A 13,509-nucleotide genomic window follows, 5' to 3' on the forward strand; every position below is an offset into this window, starting at 1 on the left:
GGGCAGGCGGAGCGCCCGCGGGCGGCGGTCCTCGGCCTCCCGGGTCTGCGCGCCGGGAAGCGGCTCCGAGCGGGGGTAAGGCGGGCGGGGAGAGCCCGGCGGGCGCGCGGGGGGGGGGACCAGCGGCTGCAGCTTCGCCAGCCTGGTTTCATTTTTAAAGGGCTTGGGGGACCATGCAGCCTTTCCCGGGGCCCGGGAGCCACTTAAAGCGGCCCAGCAAAGGCTCGGATGCAAAAGTTATCCGGTGGCTGTTGCTACGAGCGGAGGGCTGGCGTCGCCCGAGAGGGGCGTGTGAGTGTGCCTTTGTGGCAGCGTCTTAAAGGAAAAGCTCGTCTTTCCGGCTGGCTTTTTCCTACCAGGGTCTTTTGGCATCGTGCGTGCGAGTGTGAGTGTGTGTGTGTGTGTGTGTGTGTGTGTGCGCGCGCGCGCGTGTGCGCCGGGGCTAGATGTGGCAAGAACGCCTGCATGTGTTTGTGGAAAGGAGGTTAACCCTTCTCGCGCGCGTCGCCTCCACCCCGACTTCCCCGCCACGGTCCTCGCCCCCCCCCTTCCTCGCGCCCCCCTTCCCAGCTCTCCGGAAACGGGGTCTGTGCGAGTTGCCCAGACAAACTCTCGGGCAGCCAGGCTGGAAACTTCTCTCGGTGCGGTGGAGGGGTGGGCTAACGGGGGCGGGGGGTGCGCGCGGAGCGGCTCGCGGACGTGCGGAGCGGAACCTCGGGCCGGGCGGCCCGCAGACCCGGGGAGAAGAGGCAGCGGGAAGGCGGGACGAGGACCGCGGGCTCGCGGGGTCCGCCCGCTCCGAGTAAGTTGCCCGCGCGGGCGGGGGGCGGCGGAGGCAGGGGCGCTGCTGGAAGCGGCGCCGGGAGTCAGGGGGCCACCGCTCCCCGGGCGCTCTGCTCGGCAGCTCCTGATCGAGGGAGGCGGTGCCCACTGAGGGGGGCACACCCTCCGCGCCCGCCCGGCCTTCATTACAAGGCGTGCGTGTTAATCGCGCCCGGGGCCCGCACTCAACTTCGGAAAGACGAACCGCAGCTGCGGGACTGCGAGGCAAGCCCCTACGCGAAGCACGCCTCCTGCAGCCCACCCGGAGCTCGGACTGCGCCCCGGCCGACCCCTCGGTCCGCCGGGACGGACCCCGCCCCCGCGCAGCCGAGGCCTCCTTCTCGCGCCCCCACTCCCCAGCCCTCAACTTTTCGGGGCTTCCCGGCCGCCGGGAGGCCGTGGGGGGTGGGGGGGCGCGGGGAGCCGGAGCCGGCCCCCGTCCCGGGGCTGGGGGGCGCCCGGGGCGGCTTAGCTGCTGGAGCTCGGAACACCTCCAGGCCCCGGCCCCGGGGGTGGAGGGCGAGAAGGTGACCTGGCCGCAGCGGGCTCCCCCTTCCTTCCTAGCCCTCGGGCACCCCCCACCCCCTGGAAGGCAGATTTCACTCGGCCCCGCTGCCCCCCCCCCCGGTTGGGAGAGAGGAGGCTCCTCGGGGGGCAACGCCCCCCCCCCCCGTACCGCCTCCTCCAGTGCCCCCCAGGGGACCCCCGCGCCCACAGCGCCAAGTTTCCCAAGAGGCGAGGGCGCAGCCGGCAACTCGGGGAGGAGCCTGCTCCGAGCCCAGCCAGCTCCGAGAGGCGCTAATTCAATAAGACAGAGAAATCGGAGTTCAGAAATCCTGGCAAAATCTAATTTTCGGGTTTTAATACCCTGGCTATCAGCCCCCCACCCCCACCTCGGTTCCTGAGGACTCTTAAAAGAAAATAAAGGGCATTGATTCTATTTGTTTCTGGGAGCTGCAGTTTCTTAATAATATCAGGTGAAGATTTATTTTCCAAGGAGAAAACGACCCACCGGGATACAACCTCTTATTCTGAAATTTCCCTGCTGGCTTCGCACTCCCTGCTTTCCGCCTCCTTTTCCCGGAGACTCTTGCTTCTCTCCAACCCCCCTCCCTCCCCCCCCCCCACTTTTGGCAAAAGCCGGCTGTAATGTGCGCCTGCTGAGCTCACAGTTCCCCCTATAATACCAGCAACGCTCAGTTGATTGACTGGTTGTAAACACATTTGTTACCCCACCCCCAGCAGATTTGGTTGTCCTTGGCTCTCCACCAGCACCCCACTTTGCAGGGAACGCGCCGCGCTTAAACCAGCCGAACTGCCAAGCGGTGAATAGATTTTCGAGGGGCTCCGAGCTTCCCTCTCCGTGGCCTCCCGGCCTCCCGGGCCTCGCTGCCTCCCCGCGCAGCCGGAGCCCTGCGCCGCCGCCGCCGCCGCTGGCCCTGCAGATCAAGGAAGCCCGCAGCCAGCGCCCCCGAGGGGGTGTCGCCGGCCGCCGGGAGCTCCCTACCTGTTTAGTGAACAGTTGGGAGTCCGCGGCTGGAAGAATTAATTAGGGACGTGCTGTTTTCTGGGCAGCACGAAGCTTGGGTAGAGGCATCCAAACCTTTGCCGGCCGCGCTATTTTATTTTTACTACATTTTCTCAGGTTGTAAAAATAGTCGCCAGGCGGGTTCTTTCTGAGAGTTTCTAGCAAGGAGCGCATTCAAGGCCAGGCAGGCTCTATAACAGGTTTCTCTTTAAACAGCCAGAGGTGAGCGGTGAGAACGTGGTCCCCCTGGGCTCCTTATTCATCTCCATCAAGAGCCCTTCAGCCAGAGACAGGGGCAGGGGCCGCCTTAATGCAGATTTATGAGTCCCCCCCCCCCACCAGGAGCGTGGGGACACTGGCTGAGGGCTTCTGCCGGGAGCCCAGGTGAGCCACCAGCCCTCTCTGGACAATGTCCACTTCCCCGGTGTGTCATTTCTGGCAGGTGTGTGTTTGTGTCTGGGCCGAGGACGGGGTTTCATGGAAAAGTGATTAACTCTTCAGAGACCTTCCGTGACGATGTCAGGTGAGAATCAGGCTGAGGTTAGCACGGATGCCCGAGCAGTTTGGGGATTTAGACGCGATAATCCTAGGTAGAACAATAACCAGAATAATTAATAATGTGGGCGCTTCTGCTGTGACTCATTCCATAACCTTTGCCCTATTGGCTAGTATTTTTGGCCAGGATCCCACACCGGCTGGACTCAAATTCTCCTGGTAATGTATCAAGTGTCTGGGAACGCACCACATTAGTGGAGTCATGTTTTCTACAATGTAACATTTGTCTTAGTTATAGCTCTTTGGGCTCTTAAATCATTATCAGTAGCTTAAAATAGCAGAGCAATAATCATAATGGTGACTCATTTATGGGCACACCCTCTAAGGATTATTGCAGAATTTTGGCCTTGATCAGAAAACCTATTATGACAAACCACTGTCACTTCTGTGGAAGTCTTCAATGTCCCTGGTATCTCAGCGTTGCAAATGAAATTCACCGTTTCAGAATTTGGAGAGCGATTTATCGGCTCCTGGTTCTTACCTGTGGGTCCACACACGGACCTCTGTGTTCATCCGTACCTGTACGTACAGACTCGTCTGCACGCAGGGTGACGACTCTGACCTTTGACTTGTCGGTCGCGGTCACTCAATCTTGACTTCCGAGGACCTTTTGGAAAGTTGGTGACCCCGAAGCGGGGGGGCCCTTCTGCTGGCCTAACGGCTCCCGGAAAGGAGGGGAAAAAACCAAATCACCTCGTTGACTACGTGCCCAATCTCCAATTGCGCGGCTCTGATGTTAATAAAAATAACCTACTTTTCTCGGGAGACCTCGCGAATGCAGCCTCATTTTTTGCACATTTTGCCAGAGAGCTTTTGTTCTTACACGTCTTTCCCCCCCCCCCTCTCTCTTTTTAATTTGTTGCAGGTGTTGTTGCTAATGAGCTCTCTCTCCTCCCCTCTTAACAATGAAAGACAAGCCAGCCCCGGGTACCTGGATGCATTGAGAGCGGAAGTGTGAGAAACTTCATAATAAGTGGCCGATGGCTACCAGCCAAGGTCAGCTGGCCCCCATTAGTGCCCGTCCCCCACAAAGCAGAGCCACATAAGCTGCTCCCCAGTGAAAACCTCGGTCACTTTTTTATGCCGTAGTCCAGCCACACCATTGGTGTCACTTTAAGCCCATGTGAAGAGAAATCTCTTTTATTGGTCTGAGATGCCAGTCCGGTCCCACAGAGGGAACATCTTTCCAGCTAACACGTACACCTCCTGATTTTTATTTTATCTTTACAACGCAGGCCGGAGGGTTGTTTTGCGGTTGTGCTGAGCCCATCACACATTAAGGGTCCTTTAAAGAACCTGGATTGATTGGAGGGACAAAAATTAGAAGCAATCTGATCCCGTCTCATGCCGGATCCCCGCGGATTTGCTCCTTATCCCATTTCCATCCGCTGTCACAATTTGAGAGCCTGCCTGATTTGATCAGATTCACCTCCGGGAGAGGTGTAATGCCAAGGTTAGGAGGACGCCAAGTTATGGGCAACTTTTTGATCTGCCCATCAGCAGTCTGAGAAACGCCGGCTCTGGGTTTTCCTCATCGGCCTTCGGGAAGAAACAGGTTCCTCGCCCTTTGCGACCCGGCAGTCGGTGCTCGAGTCCCCGGGTCATCCAGCCACCACTGCCTGGCAGATGTGGCCCTTCCATGCTGAGGCCGAGAGTCCCGCCTGACCCAGTCGCTGCCTCTCTAGCGCCCGTCCGGGCCACGCCCCTGCGGACTGCTCAGCCATGCTGCCCCTGCTGGCTCTGTTCCTGCACTGCCTCCCACTGGCCTCTGGGGACTACGACATCTGCAAATCCTGGGTGACCACGGATGAGGGCCCCACCTGGGAGTTCTATGCCTGCCAGCCCAAGGTGATGCGGCTAAAGGACTACGTCAAGGTGAAGGTGGAACCCTCAGGCATCACGTGTGGAGACCCCCCTGAGAGATTCTGCTCCCACGTAAGTCAGCCCACTGCTTCGCTCAGGCCGAGTGGGAGGGGGTCGGGACAGACTCTTGTGATGGGTGAGCACGATGGGGGGCCCAGATGCAAGGCTGATGGGCACCGGATGGCTGTCCCACGTTGGAAAAGTGCCAAAGCAAAGGCCGCCCCCCCGCCCCGGCCCCGGGGCTCTGAGGTCACGTGACCTCGTTCTCTGGGGCGGGCACATTCTTGGCCCGCTGACCACTGGATCGTTTCCGTAATAGCGGGGGGTCATCTGTGGGAGCTCCTCGTGTGTGGGCTGACAGCTTCACGCCCAAGTCCTCCCCTCAGCTCCGCCAGGCGGACCCCGCGTCGTATAAAGGAGGAGTTCTGGGGGGTGACATGTCTGGGCCTCTGTTCCATTGTCTATCAAATGGGCATCGTAGGAGTAAGGGAGCTAATTCGTCCCACGTGAAGTGCCTGGCCCAGAGCAAGTGCCCCCCAGACGTTAGCGGTTGTCCTTCCTGTTGGACGGATGGAGAAACTGAGGCCCGGAGTCACGCACCAGGAAGTCCTGGAGCTGGGACTCGTGTGTTTGGCTCCAAAGCCACTGAGCTAAACTGCCTGCCGAGAGGGGCCTTCCCGCTGGGCAGCTCTGCGGAGCCCCCTCCCCAGCCCCGCGCTGGGCATCCAGGCTGTGGGAGCTAACAGGAGGGGCTCGTTGTCATCTTTGGGGTGTCCTTGAGGGAGCCTCTGGGGCCTATGGCTGGACTGAGCAGGCACCCCGGGCTCCTGGGGACGCCTTTGTCCCGCGGGGAGTTTTGTTCCTATCACAGGGCAGTCAGCCTGGGAAGGTAGGTTTCCACTTGGACAGTCAGCAGTCCGTCGTGAGTCTGTCACTGTGGACGGTGGCTGGGCCAAGGGAGCCAGCGGGGGAGGGAGGGAAGAAGGCAGCACAGGGCTGGGGGCAGAAACTGGATAGTCCATGGGGGTCACTGCACTCGGGATCCCAGGGCTTCGCTGGCTCAGGGGTGAGCAAGGCGGTCGGCTCCTGAAGGTCAGGGGCAAGGCCAGGTCGACGGGCAGCGGAGCCCAGTTCTGAGCCTGTGCATTAGGCCGACACCCCCCCCCTCCCCCCAGCTCCTGTGAACACTTCTCCACTCACTCCCTGAACAGAGTCAACCTCTGTCTCTCCTATTAGAGTCTCGAGTGTATTTCTTCTCTTAAATATTAATCATTGCCCTAATGTACTGGGGGGAAGGGTGTGGGACAGGGCAGCTAAATCATAATTCATTGGACCAGCTTCCGGTCAAGGGCTTGAGGGGTGGAGGTGACCATCAAATGCAAGTCTGAGGCCCTCTCCTGGCCAAAGCTGGCTCAGGACACTCTCGGCCCTGCCTGCACCCTCACACGGGGGACCCGGTGCGGCTGCCATGGTGGGGTGGTCACCCCCCCCCGACCCACAATCCTAGCACTGCCCCACCTGAGCCCAGGCGGTGTCCCTTCTCCTTCTCTCCTGGGGAGACGGACGAGGAAAAACAACGTCTTCGACATCTCCCGCATAGGTGGGTCCTCGGTGTCTCCACAGCTGTCTGGTGGACTTAAATATTTCATTACAGGCTGCCGTCCTGCTCCGCCTTTGATTACAAATGTGCGGCCGACAAGAATGGGGACTCTGCCTGGGCAGGCGGGGGGGGGGGTGGTGGGGGGAGCTGGCTTCTGCAGGGAGCGGGGGGTCCCGTCCAGATGGACTCAACCCCCCGTGCAGCTTCCCCTGAGCAGGTCCTGTGTGTGTCTCATTTAATCATCTCCGGGATGCTCTGGCGGGGGTGGGGGTGGGGGGACTGTTCTAATCCTGTTGTAGGGATTAGAAAGGTTTGCCTAAATCCTGGCAAGGTCACTCAGTTTAGAAGGCGGGCAGGCAACTGGTCTGCAACTGCTCACCCACTAGGTGGCTCGGCCTGCCCCTCTGAGCTGCGGTTTCCTCCCCTGTAAAGTAGAGGTGATACTGTCTGGGTGTCACAGGGCTGGCAAGGGGATGCGCCCTGGCCGTGCCAAGCCCTGGGCACTGTGCTGGCACACAGTAGGTGCTCAATGTGCAGTAGGTGTTATGCATTTATTATTGTTGTTAGGAGGCCCTCAGCCGTGTCCCTGGCTTTTCTTTCCTCTGTTCAGCCTTGAGGACGCCACGCCCCGTATTTCTAGTCTCTGGGCAGCAGGGCTATGTGGCATGGCCGGGGAGCTTGAACCGCTCTGGGCACGGCAGGTGATGTGAACCACCAGGGGGCGCCCCACCAAGTAGCCAGCCCCCCACTGCCCCTTTAGCCTTGCGAGCGCCCAGTGGGTCCCAGGTCCTGTCCCAGCATCCAGCCAACTGGAGTGTGAGCCCTGGAGCACCCCCAGGGTGCAAGATGGGCCAAGAGGCAGCCGCCCTTTCCAGGGTTCAGTGCACAGACCCTCCCTCCCGCCGGGCTTCCTGTCCTTCCGTCCTTCCGCAAGGCCACCTGAGAACTGAATTGTAAATTCCAGCCTGGTGAGGAAGGGGAGGGGGGAGAAGACCAAGATAAATGAATAAATAAAAACCTATTGGCTCTAAATGCACAATGAGAATTAATAGGGATGAGCTCTCAACAGAGGATCTGAGGGCAAGGGCAAAATTTCAGTGAGGGCCGCGGGAGAGGACAGATAGCCGTCTGCCCTCCATTCTGGGGGACCCGGCCGGAGAGGGCCAGCCTGGCCACGCTGGAGGGCCCAGGGGGCGGGAGAGGTTGGGTGTGGGAAGCAGGCCCCTCCGTGCTCCAAAACTCTCTTCCTGTGCCTCTGAGATAAAAGCCAACCCTTGAGCCTCAGGAGAGAGACGGTGAGGAGGGGCGACAGTGGGGAAAAGAGAAAGAGAGAGAGAGAGAGAGAGAGACTTTGCTGGCCACAGACCAGGCAGGTAGTGTTTAAAGCAATTCTGTAGATACCTGCTTGCTACCTAACGTGCAGTCCTTGGACTCACCTTGTTAAAAATGCAGAATCCCAGGCCCTGCCCCAGACCACCTGAGCCAGAACCTACATTTTAACCAGCAGTGCAGGCGATTCAGATGCATGCAGGGTACGGTCTGAGACACGGCTGCTCGACATAATTGCTCAGTCGTGGGTTCGACTCGCTGCTCATGTCCCCGGGGGATCTTGGCATGCAGGGGTCCCAGGAGTGAGGGGTGGAGCTGGGAGCTCACAGCCCTGAGGCCCTCTGGAAGCTGCCAAAGAGAGGCTGCGTGTCTCCTGTCTAGAGGCACAGGCCTGGGGTCTGAGGCCCCGAGCTCCCATCCCAGCCTTGTTGTTTTCTCGGGCAGGGTGACCGGGGGTAAGTCTCTCCTGACCTCCGTTTCCTCATCTGTAATTGGGGGGGTGATCTTGGCTGCCTTGCCCCCCCCCCCAACTGCCTAGGAGAAGGAAATGCCTCCCTCAGAATATCCGGACGCATTTGAAGAGTATGAGCTCTGTTCTCGTATCAGGCTTCGATGTTATCTCGAGTCCAACATTGATCCCCTTGGTTTTGAAGCAGATGAACAGTCAACTTTTTATCCAAGGAGACTCTGGCTTGGCCGAGGGGCCACGAAAGTGTATCTCTGAGCACACTTCTCCCTCAGAACCTGCTTTGCCGTCTCCTTGCCTCAGTTTACCCAGATGCCGAGCCGGTGGCCCTATCCCCCCACCCAAGGGGACTGCTGGGCTGATTAAGGCAGATGGCAGGTGGATCCTTGAGTCTTCTAGCCCCCACCTCACCGTGACATTGAACTCCATCTGCAGAATCGAGGTCATAGGTGCCCCGCCTCCTGCCAGACGTGGGTATTCAAGAAATATTCCCAGCCAGCAGCACTGAGCCGACTGGCCCCCTGGTTCAGGCCTCCTTTCCCTGCTGTGTTCCTGGCCCCCGAACCCACAGAGAAGAGCGTGCCCCAGCCCCCTGCTCCCCTCAACACGAGGTCACGGCAGACCTTGCGGATATTCACAACAGACACGGCCAACAAGGCGTGGGGGAGACACTCTGATGTGGTAGGAGCCCCGAAGGACCGCTGCCCTCCCTCTTGGCTCAGTCAGTGCTAGGTAAGCGCTTAATGGAAAATGGTTGGGGGAGTGGGAGGTCGGTGCGATCCGGGAAGGCTTCTCAGAGGAGGGGAGATTAGAACTGAGTCTTACAGGAAGGACCAGGGTTTTGATTGGGCCAGGAAGCCCCGAAAGCTCTCACTTCTCTCCGTCAGGGCCCCTGGCTGTGGGATTTGTGATCGGATCTCACCAGGAGGTCTGCACGGCTCAGTCCTTAGGTAGAAAGTGAGTTTGGAACCTGAGCTTCACCCAGCCCTTAGTTAAAGTGGCTCATTCTGTCGAAACGCCTGAGGCAGGGCCCAGCTTGGGACAAGAATAGTTCCATGCATGACATCTTGTTGTCCAGTGAAGCCTCCTTCCTGGGGAGCAGACAAGTGACAGGCCGGGGGCAGCGCGCTGTGAGGTCAGCGCCCACATGAGCAAGCTCCCTGCCCCTTAACGGACACCCCATGGAGGGTAGGGCGCAGTGCACCTGGAGCGCAGGGGGAGGAGGGGAAAGGGCCCGCAGGGGACACCTTTCCAAAGAGTGTCAGAAGTTCTAGAACTTTCCAGTTTACACATCCCTGCCTTCCCCAGGCTCGTCTTTCTTTTCCGACTCTACATTCTCTGCCCTTGATTTTCCACATAGTTTCATTTTTCTCCTGCCTTGCGTGTATTAGGAGCAGCTGCCTCAAATCCCATGTGCAGGGAGGCAGGGGATGGGCAGGTGGACAGACAGGGAGGCTACACCCGCCGTGGATGAGAACTTGGGATTTGGGAAGGGGCAAAGGTGAGCTCCAGTTATCCCCCCCCTCTGGACTGTGGGACTTTGGATAAGTCCCTTGTGCCCTGAGCCTCAGTTTTCCCATCTGAACACTGGGATGACACCAGCCCCGGGGCTCAGAGGAAGGCTGACAAATGAGATGAGACACAGCACAGAGAGACCTCGGCAGGGCACCTGGCACAGAATAAATGTTCCAAAACAGGAGTTTTCTTTTCCGTCCTGGAATGTAGCTGGAGAGACAAAGGAGTGACAGTAGAAAGAAGACAGGGCTGTCGGCCGGGCACGTAATGCGGGGTACAGTTTGCGTGCACTGTGGGACTTCAGAGATGGGGGTCGGCACCCGTGTGGTCTGGGATTCAGAGGGGCGACGGCCAGTGCTAGGGAGTTGACATGTTGCAGGGACACAGAGGGAGGGTCCAGGTGATAGGAGGAGAGAGGTGTGGGTGATTGGGAGGGGATAAGCCCCTTCACCTCCGTGTCCCATCCAAGCCCCCCAACTCCCCTGACCCTGTAAACTGCTCCCCCCGCCCTGCAAACCTGCAGGGCACGGCGTTGCTATGCTGTTAGACAGATGAATCGATAGAACGAGGCTTCCCTATGTCTACTTAGTGGAGGAGATTCAGCCCTCCTCTGTCTGGATCCTAACTGACCCCTAGTGCTGGGGGGGCGGGGGTCGGGGCAAGAGTGTGGTGGGTGTGAGGGGAGCAGGGGAACAGTGTGCACACAGAGGCCAGAGCGAGGCCACGGGTGGGGCCTGAACGGAGCGTGGCAGGCTTGAAGGAGCGGGACCGCCCCTTGCCACCCCGGGACCCGGGCCCAGGCTGCAGAGCTCTGTTCCCATCCCCCGGCCCCATGGCCCAGGCTCCCCGGTCTCAGACCTGGCCAGGGTCCATATGGCCCATGAGGCAGGGACCAAATGCAGAGGAAACTAGGGAACGGCAGATGATGCAGAAACAGGTTCTGATTTGTTTTCCATCAGCAGCAGATTTGCTTAAATAGATGACAGTGTGTCTCTGATTCTCTGAGTGCACACCAACGGCTGGCGGGGGACAGCGTGTGAGTGCAGAAAAGGCCCTGGAGGGGAGCCGGGCAGTTCCAGGTTCTAGCAAAGTCTCCTTGTTGCTGGGACACCAGGCCGAGCCCCTTAGCCTCAGTGTCCCCACCTGTGCAAAGATGGGGGTTTGCCTAGATTCACCAATGCTCCCGGCAGATCGCCAAATGGATCCTGGGAGTTCGGGGAAATCCAGGCTGGGGTTCGGCTTTGGTCACACGCAGACGAAACGGGGGACCCCGGTGCAGATGGGGGGGGGCTCTGAGCGGCGTGCACAGCACTAGATACTTTTTTCCCAAGTGTTCTCCTAAATCAAACCAAAGCAAAGAAAAACAATGGTGAGCGCTAAAAATACAACGGCACATCACGTAATTTCCCTCTGGTTTTCTCCATCCTTTTTTTTTTTTTTTAATTGAGATATAATGAACGGATAACACTGTATTAGTTTTAGGTGTTCAACGTAACGGTTCGATACACGTGTATATTGCAGAATGATCACCGTGATAAGTTTAGTTACTATCCATCCCCACGCAGTTAAAGTTTTTTCTTGAGATAAGGGCATTTTAAAAAGAATTTTTAAAAAAAAATTTGTAATTGAGGTGCAATTCACATGCCCTGAAATTAACCACTGAAATAATTTTCTTGCAGGAAAATAGAGCAGAAACATTGCCCTTTTTAACCGTTTTTGGGGATATAGTTCAGTAGCATTTAGTACCCTCAAAACGTTGTGCGGCCACCACTTTTCGTGTAGTCTCGAGCCGACTTCGACCCGGAATGAGGAAATCATGTTTCCGGCGGCCGCTGTCGCGCGGCATCGCCCCTCCCCCCAGCCCCCTGGCAACTAGTCGCTCGTCCGTTTTCTGTCTCCGAGGATTTGCTTATTCAGGACACTTGGCGTAAATGGAATCATACGGCAGGTGACTTTTTGCGCCTGGCTTCTTTCGCTCAGTGTCACGTTTTCGAGGCTCACCGTGTCCTGGCAGGTGTCAACTCCGTTCTATTTTTCAGGCTGAGTAACAGTCCAGTGTGTGGGTAGACCACATTTTTTTGTATGCATTCACCGGTTGATGGACATGGGGGTTGCTTTGACTTTGGGGCTGTTATGAATAATGCTGTTCTGTACCTGGGCAGAATTTTCTTTTGTGGACACTGCTCTTGGGTATATACCTAGGAGTAGAACTGCTGGGTCATATGGTCATTCTATGTTTAAGTTTTGGCGGAGGCCCAAATGTTTTCCATGGCAACCGCGCCTACCTTCCATTCCCACCAGCACTGTGCCTGGTTCCAATTTCTCCCCATCCTCGCCAGCACTGGGTATTTCTCATTTTTATCTTTTCTTATGGTGGACACCCTAGCGGGTGTGAAATGGCATCTCATATGGTTTTGATTCACTTTGCTCTAGTGACTAATGAATGGTGCTAGGCATCACGTGCTTATTGACCCTTTGTATATCTTCTTTCGAGAACTATCTATTCAAGTCTGTTGCCCTGTTTTTCATTGGGTTGCCTTTTTATTGTTGATTTCTATGTGTCCTTGACATATGTTAGGTGCTAGATCCTTATCAGATACCCGATTTGCAAATATTTTCCCCACTCTGTGGATAGTCTTTTCACCCTCTTGATTGTGTCCTTTATTTTTTTTTTTCAACGTTTTTATTTTTATTTTTGGGACAGAGAGAGACAGAGCATGAACGGGGGAGGAGCAGAGAGAGAGGGAGACACAGAATCGGAAACAGGCTCCAGGCTCTGAGCCATCAGCCCAGAGCCCGACGCGGGGCTCGAACTCACGGACCGCGAGATCGTGACCTGGCTGAAGTCGGGCGCTTAACCGACTGCGCCACCCAGGCGCCCCTTGATTGTGTCCTTTAATGCACATTTTTTTTTTATTTTACTGAAGTCTAATTGATCTATTCTTTTTCCTTTTTGTGTGTATGCTTTGGATGTTGTATCAAAGAAACCATTACTAAATCCAAGGTCAGGAATGTTTACCCCCACGTATTCTTCTAAGACTTTTACAGTTTTGGCTCTCGTGTCCAGATCTTCGATCCATTTTGAGTTAATTCTGGTATATATTGTAAAAGAAGGTTCCAGCTTCCTTCTTTTGCATGAGGACAGCCGGTTCCCCCAGCACCATTTTGTTGGAGAGACCGTTCTTCCTCCATTAAACATTCTTGTCACTCTTCTCGAAAATCCGCTGACCGTAGGCGTGAGGGTTTACGTCTGGGATCTCCATCTTTTCCGTGGAAACACTGAGCATTCCGGGCCGGGTGTCTCCTCAGGCGCTCCCAAATGCCCTGCACGAGACACGGTAGTCCCCATTTCACAGATGAGCAAACTGAGACTCCAAGACTGAGGGGAGAGTCCGGGCTTGAACTCCGATCCCGGGTATTTGACAACGATGCCGTGGTGAGGCCCGAGGCATGCTCCCCACCTCTCCCCCTTCTCACCTCCTTCCTTTCCTCTTCTGCTTCTCCTTCCCCCCCCCCCCAACCTAGCTTTTAGGCTGGGCTGTTAGCTTTGATGCCCAGAGGAGGATAACTGGGGAGCACCGCCCAACCTGTGACTTCTCTCTGGTCTTGGGGTAGCTCCTCTCCAGCTTCCACGGCACCCCTCCCTGACCCACTCAGCAGGGCAGAAGAGTCTCTGTCTCCCACCTTTGCCCCACGAATTAAATGCTGCCGACAGTTATCTTCTGTCTCAAGTAGGGAGTGCAGTTTGGAAGGGGTCTTAAAGGTTAGAACATCAGTACGTGTGAGCAAATTACCACAGATCTGGCAGCTCAGGGGAAAGTGGGCTCCTTG

At 57.0% G+C, this 13,509-nt stretch overlaps 1 protein-coding gene across 10 annotated transcripts in view; it reads left to right on the forward strand.

Annotated features, from left to right (window-relative positions):
- The window catches only part of NTNG2 (netrin G2), a 67,063-nt gene continuing 53,554 nt past the window's right edge, over positions 1 to 13,509 (forward strand). For 6 of the 10 annotated variants that reach the window (XM_040482703.1, XM_040482707.1, XM_040482708.1 and 3 more), the window contains exons 1-3: positions 1 to 75; positions 3,771 to 3,901; positions 4,141 to 4,840. In XM_040482703.1, coding sequence (XP_040338637.1) covers positions 4,628 to 4,840 — 213 coding nt within the window. In that variant the 5' untranslated portion in view covers positions 1 to 75; positions 3,771 to 3,901; positions 4,141 to 4,627. Of the gene's footprint in view, positions 76 to 691; positions 803 to 2,792; positions 2,874 to 3,770; positions 3,902 to 4,140; positions 4,841 to 13,509 lie in introns of those variants that run through there. The other 4 variants (XM_040482704.1, XM_040482705.1, XM_040482706.1 and 1 more) reach the window with 4 other exon arrangements.

Source organism: Herpailurus yagouaroundi, unplaced genomic scaffold, assembly GCF_014898765.1.
Source record: "Herpailurus yagouaroundi ecotype Mexico unplaced genomic scaffold, PumYag 160, whole genome shotgun sequence".
In the NCBI taxonomy this organism is placed as follows: domain Eukaryota; kingdom Metazoa; phylum Chordata; class Mammalia; order Carnivora; family Felidae; genus Herpailurus; species Herpailurus yagouaroundi.